The 12,481-nt window shown below is 43.5% G+C and overlaps 1 protein-coding gene across 6 annotated transcripts in view; it reads left to right on the top strand.

Moving 5' to 3' along the window:
* The window catches only part of BCOR (BCL6 corepressor), a 47,942-nt gene extending 39,436 nt beyond the window's left edge, over positions 1 to 8,506 (top strand). For 2 of the 6 annotated variants that reach the window (XM_064278143.1, XM_023557965.2), the window contains exons 11-15: positions 1,469 to 1,635; positions 3,559 to 3,704; positions 4,219 to 4,296; positions 4,487 to 4,643; positions 5,898 to 8,506. In XM_064278143.1, coding sequence (XP_064134213.1) covers positions 1,469 to 1,635; positions 3,559 to 3,704; positions 4,219 to 4,296; positions 4,487 to 4,643; positions 5,898 to 6,189 — 840 coding nt within the window. In that variant the 3' untranslated portion in view covers positions 6,190 to 8,506. The remainder of the gene's footprint in view (positions 1 to 1,468; positions 1,636 to 3,558; positions 3,705 to 4,218; positions 4,297 to 4,486; positions 4,644 to 5,897) is intronic. The other 4 variants (XM_064278144.1, XM_064278145.1, XM_064278142.1 and 1 more) reach the window with 3 other exon arrangements.
* Positions 8,507 to 12,481: the final 3,975 nt, after the last annotated feature.

Raw genomic sequence — 12,481 nt, 5'->3', positions numbered from 1 at the left:
AGGTTAGGATCTGAACGAAGAAACGCATTTGTGGGCATGCTTTTTCTCTTCTGCCTCTTGTTTTGGAAGGGAGCTGCCACTGTAGCCTAAAGCAAGACGGCAGTGATGGAGGTTTACCCACTGATGGAATACTGGGCTTATAGGGTGCACATATGGAACATTCTAGTTAGCCCTCAAGTGAGTGAGCACTTTGATTGACGGGTCCCAGAAAGGCATACAGGTTTTCAGAACCTGCCTTGGGTTGATGAGCAGGCTAGATGATCCCTGTCTTAGATTTATCAGATGAGTAATTAAAGAGTCGTCACAAAGGGCAGCCCACTTTGATCCCATTGAGCATGTGAACCGTGTGTTGGGCCACTCGTGCTCTCTGCCTACCCCCAATTCTCAGAACCGCACAGCTCTTGCTGGGTGTGACTTGTAGGAAAATAGTAGACCATGTTTTCTGGTGGCAGATATTCTTCTCTGTGTTGGAAAACTTTTTAATCAAGGTAATAAAACGTTGAATAAATTACTGTTCTGCTTACCAGGAGAGGTTCCTTTAATATTTTAACGCACCGGAAGAAGTGAGATTAACAACAGTGATTCTCATGCAAACTGTTGACACAGAGCACATTCCGAAAAGGTGGAAGGGATAGACTTGTTTTATCTAGTTCTTAAAATGTGTAGGTTGTAGTACGTGGTGTATCAGGTTCTGTCCTTAACCTAGGTAAATATGAAAATATTCTATTGATTCAGCCCCGAGTAGGGTGGCGAGTGAGGCAAAGTAGGAAATGGGGTGACTTGAAGCATTTCACGTCGTTTCTTGATGATATATATGGTCTATGTCCAGAGATTTCTCTTTAACTCTACTTGGCATAAAATCAGAAGAAGCATTGCCGCCCAGGATCAGATTCCTTGTCCTTCTAAAAAGGGTGTGAGAACATAGCTAGCCTCCTGGGTGTCCCTCTCTCAAGTCGAGGTGTGGTCTAGCTCATCGAATCTCTTGGCGTGAGCCCTTCGGCCGTACTTTTATCTGAGCTTGTGTTGTCATCACTGTCGCCTACTGAATTAACTGATTTAGAATGCCCTTGTACGTATTAATGCATCATTTAAGATATTAGCAACCAGGATCCCTCTGTACACATGATGCCAGGCACTGGGCTAAGGGCTTTTGTAGGATTATCTAATCATATCCTTTCAACACCCCTATGTAGGCTCTGTGATTCTCCTCATTTTCACAGAGGAGGAAATGGAAGCTTGGAGAAGTTTCTTTCTGACCCCGGGCCAGGCAGCTGGGCAGTAGCAGAGCCAGGTTTCAGACATAGTCCTAGAGTACAGTTGCCCCAGCACCAAGCCCAGACATCCTCTGCCTGCCCAGGCCCAAGGGTGTGTGTCTTTGAAAGTGGGCACTGCCAAGCTTCAGAGAGGTCACCCTTCCGTGGTGCATTTGGCAGTGATCTGATGGTGGTCCCCTGTCCCGTCTCCACAGGAAGTGGTCTTGTACTGCCTGGAGAACAAGATTTGTGACGTGAATCATCGAGACAATGCAGGTTACTGTGCCCTGCATGAAGCTTGTGCAAGGGGCTGGCTCAACATCGTGCGACACCTCCTTGAATATGGTGCAGACGTCAACTGCAGCGCCCAGGATGGAACCAGGTCAGTGGTGGGTCTGGCTTCGTTCAGCCTGGGCACAGGTGGTGGTTCTCAGGGTGTGCAGGAAACCCTGGAGGAAAGATGGGAGGGACATGTGAGTACCTTGATGACAAAATCCTCTGGAGTTGAATCAGACCTTTCTGGCAAATTAGGTATAACTTTAAACGTTTATGACACGTCCTGGGGTTTTCAGCATCATTTTCTTTTTCCTCTCATCCCAAGATGCTACTAGAAAGCATTCGTGGGCTTTTCTGACTGTGATCTCTAACTCCTTTAATGAAAAAGAGCAGCACGTTTTTACCCTAGTAGGATTGATTCTGGCTTCTAAACTGATTGTGTGTGTGTGTGTCTTTCCCTGGGTCACGTAGGGTATGCTTCAGTGTTACACTTGAACTTACGTTGTGATTCCGGTTTTGTAAAACTTTTGTTGTTGTTTTTATAAACCCTGGCCTTTTCCCTTAATTTCTTGGTCTCTGACTTTTTTTTTCTAAAAGTTCAGTGACCAAGCTAGCCCAGTACTCAAAGTGAAGAAAAAACAACATACAGCCGAGATGGAGACCAACGGTACATTTTGTTGCTGCTTCAAAACCTTTTTTTCTCTGAATTGGCATAGCTTTGCACTATAGCCCAAAGGAAGAAGCTGAGGGGCTCCTTGCTGCCCGAGGCCTTGTGATCTCCACAGTCCTCCACGCTGAGGCCTGGCCTCTCAGCAACTCTGAGGTCACACTCATCATTACCTCCAACCTTCGCTATCAGGGCCCCTCTTCCTCAGCTGGGGACCTGGGGGGCATTTGGGACCCTCCTTCTTCCTACTGGTGTGCATATGTATGCCTGTCACTTCCCTCAACTGGGAAGTCTCAAGGGTGGGCCTGGTCAGATGCTGTGGACAAAAGCCCATGAAAACGTTGAGGCCTTATGAATAATCAGTGGTGCTGCGCTTTAAGACCCTGGGCTCTTCCTTGTTTCAACACAATCAAAGTACATGTGAATATGAAAATCGTGGGAGTACAGACAGAGGCCCATGGCCACCGGCTTGGTATAGGACCTGCCATGATCCCCCCTTATCCCTGGCCTTCCCTCTGTCCTTGACCTTGGTTTGTTGGGTCCGCAGCTCAGGTCAGAGTCAGTCTGAACATCTTCCTGGTTGTGTGAGTGGGATGGTTATTGTCAGGCAGGTCACTAGGACTTTCCGGACAGTCATAAAAACAGTAAAACTGAAATCTGTTTGCTCTTTCACAGTTTCTAAATAGCATTTCCTCAGGAGGGACCGCGGGCAGCATTCCGTCCCCCTATGGATGCGGGTGAGAGGGCTTTGTACCCTCCTGAGAATGCACCGGTCTGGGTCAGCTTCAGGCCAGGTTTCTTCTTTCTCCTCAGCTTCTCGGCCAGAAGGTTGATTATTGATCTAAGGTCCTAGGGTCAGGTTTGCAGAGGGTCTTCACTAATCATCTCTTTCTGTACTCGACCATTCTTTTAAAAAGAGTAGGCTTTAAGAAAAAAAAAAGTTTGTTGTATTGACTTCTGTCATGGTTGTATCATTATTTTTTTTACGTGTAAGTCATCTTCATACATTGTGTCACTGCTTAAATTTCTTGAAAACATTTTCATTTTTGTCTGGAACTCCTCCTTCAGCCTTGGATTCAGATAGATTTGCATTTGAGAATTAGGCCTGAAGTAGTCCTTCCCCTGCTCTGGAAAGGACTAGGTCTAGAAATAGCAGGCTAATTCATAACTTGACCTTGGACAGTCACTGTGCCTCGGTTTCCCCTATCTGGAATGGCAGTGACAGAGCACGCCTCCTCGGTGAAATAGTGTGCCTGGAACACATCGCACACATGGCTTTTTGCATCCACTTTTGCCTATAGTGGTTAGTGGAAATGAGCATGATGTATACACGCTCAGTTCCCACTGTGTGCCTCTCTCTAGGCCTCTCCATGACGCAGTCGAGAATGATCACTTGGAAATTGTTCGCCTGCTCCTTTCCTACGGTGCTGACCCCACTCTGGCTACGTACTCAGGTAGAACCATCATGAAAATGACTCACAGCGAACTTATGGAAAGGTTTTTAACAGGTAGGTCCCTTCGAGAAACGGGAATAACAAAGTTCAAGAAATGTTCAAAAATCAGATGTGGACTTTACTGGGGAGAAATGTAAAATGGTGGAGTTTTCATGTCTTTAGGACAGCCGCAGTGTGTTCGGCTTTTGTGGGGTGTACAAAATAGTACTGTAGTGAAGCCGATTATTTTGGTGATTAGCCATTGATTCTATATTTGCTTTGATCTATTTGTCCTAATGTTTTAAACATTTCCTAAAATTAGTTGCGTTTTCTAAAAATGCCTTTCAACCTCAGGCGTGGCTCATATAGTTGCATCTCCTGTTTGAGTGGTATGTAGGTCTTTGCCAGATGCTGCAGAGAACAGGGTGTGGCAGAATGCACCAACGGGCAGGAAGGGAGGGGAGGGTCGCGGGATCTCCAGGAAGCAACACACCGGCCCGTTCTGAATTTTTAGGAAAAATGACCCCTAACTTGTGCTGGCATTTCGGTCTCATCAGCAGATTTTATCTTGTTATGTTTTTCTTTCCAGATTATTTAAATGACCTTCAGGGTCGCAGTGATGATGACTCCAATGGCTCTTGGGACTTCTATGGCAGCTCTGTGTGTGGTGAGCACCATTGGTCTTTTCGGCTCAGTGGGAAGTGAATGAGTTACATTCTGGTGTGGGTGAGGGGAGGTGGGTGGTGGGTGCTGGAGACAGGGCTGGGGTGGCAAGGCTCTTGTTCTATTTAGAGTCCTGTTTGACAACAGTGGAGATCTCGCTCTGGCTCACTGATTCCTTTTTTTCTCTGCGTTAGAACCAAATGATGAAAGTGGATATGATGTTTTGGCAAACCCACCAGGACCAGAGGACCTGGAGGAGGATGATGATGCCTATAGCGATGTATTTGAATTTGAATTTTCAGAAAGCCCCCTCTTACCGTGTTACAACATCCAAGTGTCTGTCTCTCAAGGGTGAGCATGGCTACCACTGGATTGAGAACAAAGCTGAGCTGCTCTTGGGGTGTCAGGGTTAGAAATTCCTTTTAAGCAGACGAGGTTGGGTGAATGAGCTCTAAGTGTGCATGAATCTCACTTAACACAGTAAATCTTTTCCCAAAAAGGTATATATAAGTTTAATTATATCCAGTGGGGGTGAGGGAACACAGCATAGTATAAACTGTCCCTATCAGGACACCACCAAGGCCAGTCACGCCCCAGAGGCCAGTGGGCATTGAAGTCAGTCACTGAAATTTCTTGGAAGAGTTGGCACCTTCGGTCACTAAACTCTTTGGGAAGGGGCCCTCCTTAGGAGCTGCCCCTCTCAACATGCCACCATGGGGGCCTTCCCGGGTACTTCCGGTGAACTGGGCTGTACTGAAATTGTACCTTCTAGACTAGAGTTAGGAAAGTCATTACACGTGATCCTTAGGATGTTGGTGTGCTGTCAGATTTGGTTAGATCCAATCTCGCCCCTCCTGGTCAAGCTGGTGACCAATCCCTTGGGGCATATATTATCAGGAGACCTGCGCTCTGTCGTGTGTTAACAAAGATGCTTAATGAATGACACCTTCCTCGGACTCTGAAGCTACAAACCCATATGCGATTACAAATAGCCACATTTATTAGTAGCAGAACCCATAAAGTTGCAGTGCCCTGATGCAAAAGCGTCTCTCCCAAAAGAGATGAGGGATGGGTTGGAGACATGTGAAAGAAAAGGAGAGACGGCCTTTTCTATTTTAAAATGTCCTGGAGGGTGGGAGGAGGAAATAAGAGATCAACCCCTCTGGGGCTGGGATGCAGACACTGCCCTTGGCCACCATACTGGGATGCTCAGTCATGACCCAATTGAGAGCAAAGCTGGGTGAGTGGGGCTTCAGTGAACTGTTAGTCTCTGTCAGCCACAGGAGCAATGAGGTGGGCGTTGTGAGGAGCCTCCCCCACAGAGGCTTCGGCTTCTGTCTGAATCGGTTGGTCCTCTCTAGGTGTTCTGTTAAGAAAGCCACATGAGTCCAGAGTCCCCACCACCAGCAGTAGAGACTTTTCCCTCATCTGGAAAGGGGCCAGTCAGTCAGGGAGTGAGTATGTTGAGAAATGACAGGGGTGGAGTTTGAAGTAGAAGTAACTGGCCCTTGTCACAGCTGTGGGGACTGGTCAAGTGGTAGTTAATGGTTGGAAGCTCTTTTAATTTTGCCGAAAGCCTAAAGCACTCTCCTTTCTTTTTTGTAGGCCACGAAATTGGCTATTGCTTTCAGACGTGCTTAAGAAATTGAAAATGTCATCCCGCATATTCCGCTGCAATTTTCCAAATGTGGAAGTTGTCACAATTGCAGAGGCAGAGTTTTACCGTCAGGTTTCAGCAAGTCTGTTGTTCTCTTGCTCCAAAGACCTGGAAGCCTTCAACCCTGAAAGCAAGGAGCTGTTAGACCTGGTAGAATTCACCAGCGACCTGCCGGCTCTGCTTGGCTCCTCTGTGGAGTGGCTACACCCCAGCGACATGACCTCGGATGACTACTGGTGAGCGCACCAGGCCCGCCGTGTACAGTGTGTCATAGTGTTAATCCTTGTGCATATGTGTCATAATACGACTATTTCTGTAAAGAAAGGACACTATTACATATGAAAATATCTCTTCTTTATATAAGAGAAGTGACTCCAATTGGAAGGACTTAGAAACATGTTTTTTCTTTTTAAACTTCAGTCAGTTTTTGTGAAATTGTTATGATGTTTCTTTACTTTCAAATGCACACATGTTTTGGGATGTTTGTTTTTACTTGGAACTTTTTTTTTTTTTTCTCATCTTTTCTTTTTTAAGGAGAAAAAAAATGAGGACAAGGAAATCCACACTTTGGCTTTCTTTCATACAAAGCTCTGAGGACAGAAGCTGTAACTGTTAAAAGTGTGGTCAGGATTGTGTGGTTGGTTTGGGGGAGCGAATTGGGTAAAGGCACTTGGTGATGTAGTTTTATGTTTTGTTTACAGAGTACCTGCTCGGGCCAGGTAAATGCTATTGGATGTAATCCAGTAGTGTGTAATATAAATTAAAACCATTTCCACACACAACAACTAATTGTATGAAACTTTTATATCCTAATTTAAAAGCTGTGAAATTAGTTTTCACGCATCAAACCGGATTGTTTATATGTTTAAACATTTTATGCTCTTATTTAAAGAAGACTTTGAGCTATTTTTTTCTGTACCCTGTAAAATATTGAAAACTAACAATAATATGTTGAGGTTGCTTGAAAATGTACATAAAACTAAAATTTTCTGAATCGTGTGTTTATGTTTGAAATCTGTGTTTTAACTTTGTAAGTAAATTCTCTGCCTTTGTATTTATATTTTACAAAAATTTTCTTAAAAGGCAATAAACCTGTTGAGGAAAGGAGAAAATTGAAGTACCTTGTGTCCTATGTATTCCTGAAACATATTATTGTTGTCACTGATTTTGTTTTAAACGATGTTGATAATCAAGTCCCTATGCAGAACTTGAGCAAACTGGAGGATTTCAGAGGAATTGCACTCAACATGATTTGGAGTCCTATCCTAAAACCTCAATTCTTGGGCATATGTTTTTATGTCTCAGATCCTTCTCTCCTCCATCTCCTTTGATGCCTTTGTAGGCTTTTTTCATTGCCTTCGGCCTTGATGTACTGCAGTAGCCGCATCATGGCCAGCCCTTTATCTTTAGGAAGGCTTTTTCCTGAAACAGTTTTCATTGTGTCATCTCGCATCCTCCAGGTCTCAGATGTTTTTCTGGTACCTTTACGATCAAGTCCAAACTCCTTGGCCTGATAGTCAAGGACCGTAGCTTTTACCTCTCAACTCCATTGCTCTTATTTTTCCAACAGTGTCTGTGCTGGGTACGGCTGGTTGATATTTGATTTCTGTCTCTGCATCCTTTTATGCCCTCCTTTCACTGCAGGAGCTAGAGAGCTGAAAACTACATATTCCAGACTCCCTTGCAGCTAGGTTTCTGAATGCACATTAGGGTTGGAAGGCAAAGTGTGGTAGGGGAACTTTCCCACCTCAGAGACCGAAGGTAAGAAGGGTCAGGGAGATGGGCTGGCCAGGTGGAGAATTCCAACAGCTAATTTTCAGCTTTGTGGGTGATGAGAGGCAGTAGTGGCTGTGGCAGCAGCAGATTTTTAATCTCTGGGCGGCAGCCTTAGCAAATTGTTGTTGAACCCAGTATTTCTAGTGTCATCCCCTTCCAAAGATTGCTAAGCATCTGATTCCTTGTATCAAATCCATTTGTGCTTAAAATGCCTCGCCAGTGGCAGAGCAAAAGAAAGGAAGCGAGGGGTCAAGGAAGAGGTCATGGAAACCATATTGGGTCTTGAAGTATGTGAAGAAAAGGGGGAAGACGGGCGAGGAAGGGGCCAGCAAATACTGTGACGTGACAGGTGGGGGAAGTGAGGAACACTTGCAAATGGTATAATCCAGGATGGTTAGATAGTGGGTGTGAGCAATGAGAAAGGGTGCCATTGCTTGGGAAAGACTGAGTACTAAAGCCAATAAGCTTTTTCTGAATAAAACTTTTTTATATATTTATTTTTAAATTAAAAAAGATCCCTCTCAATTTCTGATCCAAAACTTCAGAAATAGAATTTCTTGTCATCTCATGCCAACACCCCTCCCCCACTCGAGAGTTAACCACTGTTAATAATTCACTAAATTTTTGTTTTTTAGGAAGTTACGTCAAACGGCAGGTGGGAATGGAGAAATGAAAAGAGCAGATAGGAAGCCCTGTAAAACAGACCTGCAAAAATGATTTAAGCAAAAGAGGACTGGTGAGCCTGAACTACTGTAGGCAATCAGGTACTCTCAAAAGCCCAAATTTAAAAAAAAAAGAAACATATATATGTATAAAATATATATATATATATATATATAACTTTAGAGCCTTTGGCTCTTTGTATTTGTCTTTGGGCTGGAGGCAAAGGGAGGGCCTGAGGCCAACGGAGGTTTCCATCTTGGATGATGGTCATTCTATTAATTAAGCCAAGAAAACATGAGAGAACACAAGTTTAAGGGCTGTGAGGAAAGTAATAAGCTTGGTTTAGGAGACATTTAAGGTTGTGGTTCATTCAGTTAGACAGAACATTTACTGTAAGAGCCATCAGGGTGGTTGAAAATATGGACGTTAAAGAACTGGTCGGGGGTATAGATGAGATCACTATGGCGGTAGAGAAACTCACCAGAACGTAGAGGAGATCACTGCTTCTGTCAAGGAACTCCTCATGGGTATAAAGGAGCTCACCATACGTGTATGGGGGGATCACAGGTGTAAATATAATCACACTAGGTGTGAAGGATTTCACCATGGGTGCAGAAGGGATCGTGTGTATAAACCAGATCACACTGGGTGTTAAGGAGCTCACCATGGGTGGTAGAGGAAGTCACCACAGGTGTAAAAGGGATCGTGTGTAAATTAAATTACATAAGGTGTAGACGATGGCAGTGGGTTGTGGAAGGTATAGAGAGACTTTCCACATGTGTAGAGAAGCTCCCTGTGTGTTTAGAGGAAGTCAGCATGGATATTGAAGTGCTCTCCACAGAAGTTAAGGAGCCCTGGTGGCACAGTGGTTAAACACTCAGCAGCTAACCAAAAGGTTGGTAGCTTGAACCCACTAGCCACTCTGTGGGAGAAAGATGTGGCAGTCTGCTTCCTTAAAGATGACAGCCTTGGAAACCCTATGGGGCAGCTCTACTGTCCTATAGGGTTGCTATGAGTCAGAATCGACTTGACGGCAATGGGTTTGGTTTAGCTTTTTTGCCACAGGTGCGGAGGGAATCACACTAGGTGTAGAGATATTCCCTGCGGGTTTAGAGGTAATCACGGGTATAGGTGAGCTCACACTGGCCATAGAGAAACTCACATGAGTTTGGAAGGGCTCACCAGGGTTGTGGAAGAGCAGCTCACTAAAGGTATAGAGCAGGTATAGAGCGTGCGGAAGACTTGCACACAATGGGTGTAGGGAGCTCACCACAGGTAGAGATGGGCTCGCTCTGGGTATAAAACGAAAGTGGGGAGTTCAACTTCTGAACTTGTCCCTGAAGGTTGAAGACATGCCCTTTGCCCTGTCCTCCTTCCTGCTGGCTACAGTGTGGTTTTGATGACCACGGCTAGAGCAGCCACCTTGGACCATGAAGTGTGGAGATGAAGCACTGTAGAGCGACAGGACCAAGGGGGCCTGGGTTTCTGAGGTCCTAGTGGAACCAGACTACCACATCAGCCTTGCACTGCTGCCATTGTCTTTTATGTTTGAGAAAAATAAACTTCTATTATGTTTAAGCCACTGTTATTATTTTTTTTTATTTTGAGTTTTTCTAGTACTATAAACAAAAAAACAAACCCATTGCCGTCAAGTTGATTCTGACTCATAGCAACCCTATAGGACAGAGTAGAACTGCCTCATAGAATTTCCAAGAGCGCCTGGTAGATTTGAACTGCCGACCCTTTGGTTAGCAGCTGAGTGCTTAATCACTGTAGCACCAGGGCTCCTCCTGCTTTAAAGTTTACATAATTACAAGTCAAAAATAAGTATCAAAAGGCAATGCCAAAAAAAAAAAAAAAAAAGGAAAAATGAAATAAACCTAACTATCCAGTTGGTGGCACAACCCACAGAAAGGAACTGTTTCAAGTGACTCTAAAACTCAATAAATTAACCCTTACCCTGATGACAGAAGGAATTGCAAAAACATTTTAAGTTGTTTTCAGTGATCATATCATTGGGGGGTAGTGTCAGTATTGTTATTCTGGGACTGTACGTGAGAGAAAGAAAAAAATTATGTTGGTATTGTTGAGAACTGGGATTTTCAGCACAGGAGAAAGAAAATGCAAACATAGGATTGATGAGATTAAATATTATATATTTAAATTAGATACAATTAAGAAAATTATATAGTCCTGAACTTGAATTAGAAGTATCACTATATGAACTCATGATGTATATTATCTTAAGTATTTTTTCCTAGCTCTCTCCATTGAAATGGCCCAGAAACGTTGATCAGTACAATAGAAATGAGCACACAAACTTCCAGATTGTGGTTTCTAAGTACCTTTTCTTACTAAAAAGAACCAAGGTTCCTTGCAGAAGTGGTTGACTCCAAGGGGGAAGGGGGAATATGGGTAGACACAATAAAAAAAAATAATTTTTTTAAGCCCTTGCAATGGTGTCAAAAAGATTAAGTAGCCAACTTGAAGAGGCTGCTGAATACGTACTGTGTGTCCAGGACACTATGAACCTCAGTGAGGAAAGCTACAATGAATATAAACATTAACTGCTTAATCTAAGAGTTCATGGTGATATGCAAAACAACAAAACAACTCACTGACCTGAAAACTGGCAAATGAAAGAATCAAGCATTTTTTCCTGCCTTTCCTTCATGAATTGCACCTCAGGTTGATAGTTGATCTGAAGATGTTTCTCTGTGAAGCATTCCAGCCAATATATGAAGAGAAGATAGAATACCATTTTACAACCCCATTTTTTTAAATAAAATAATGGAGCCCTGGTGGCTCAGTGGGTTAAGAGATCGGGTGCTAACCAGAAGATTGGCAGTTCAAATCCAGCAGCCACTCCTTGGAAACACTACAGGGCAGTTCTACTCTGTCTTACAGGGCTGCTATGAGTCAGAATGGAAACCCTGGTGGCGTAGTGGTTAAGTGCTATGGCTGCTAACCAAAGGGTTGGCAGTTCGAATCCATGAGGCGCTCCTTGGAAACTATGGGGCAGTTCTACTCTGTCCTATAGGGTTGCTGTGATTCAGAGTTGACTCGGTGGCACTGGGTTTGGTTTTTTTTTTTTTTCATTTATGAGTCAGAAGGGACTCAATGGCAATGGGATTTGGGTTAATGAAACAGTGGATATGGACAATGGTTTTGAGTAAACGTTAAAAAATCCAGAAAACCCAGTGCCGTAGAGTCGATTCCGACTCATAGCGACCCTAAACGTTAAGGGATATTTTTAAAGTTTAAAGGTTATCTCAGGGCAATAGTTTCAGGTGTTCATCTAGCCTCCATAGCTCCAGAAAGTCTGGATTCCATGAGAATTTGAAACTGTTCTGCATTTTCATTTCTCCCCTTTTTGACCAGGATTCTTCTATAGAATCTTTGTTCAGAATGTTCAGTAAGGGACATGGGAAATACAAGGTGGAGAGGAGGACTGTGCTGTCACATTATAGGGAGAGCAGCTGGGGTCATATAACAATGTGTGTATCAGTTTTTGTATGAGAAACTGACGTGAACTGTAAACTTTCATTTAAAGCACAATTTAAAAAAAGGAAAAAAGGTTCAGTAATGGTAGGATGGCAACTGGTTTTTGGTTTCTTATATCTCCTGTCTGGTGAGAACCTGTTCACTGGAAAAACACAGAAAGGAACCGTGGCAAATGCTGTCTTTCAACAGGAATGGCCAGAGGGGTCAGAGATGGGGTCAAGACTTCCCTGTGTGTGCCTTCTTATATAGCTTTTACCTTTGCACCATGTAAAAGTTTAAATACTCAAAAAGCAAAAATAGATACATAAAGGAAAATGATGAATTTGAATATAAACAGGAACAAAGGAGACTTTGTATTGCATAACATTATCATACAGAAAAGAACCTAAGTAAGTTTTGAATGCAATACTCTGTACATCCTTAGTGAAATATTTTCTTAGGACAAAGATAACTGCAAAAGGTGTCTTGTACTATACTTAGCAAATCACTTGTGGCAGTGGTATTATAATTCTGAAAACATTTTATATGCACTGTAAGAACAAATGATAAATGGTAATGTCGGGAACCAGTGTGGGAGAAGAGAGATGAC

The sequence above is a fragment of the Loxodonta africana genome, chromosome X (genome assembly GCF_030014295.1).
Source record: "Loxodonta africana isolate mLoxAfr1 chromosome X, mLoxAfr1.hap2, whole genome shotgun sequence".
NCBI classification, from domain to species: domain Eukaryota; kingdom Metazoa; phylum Chordata; class Mammalia; order Proboscidea; family Elephantidae; genus Loxodonta; species Loxodonta africana.
The sequence above is the reverse complement of the archived record's forward strand: the minus strand, read 5'-3'. Positions and strand labels throughout refer to the sequence as shown.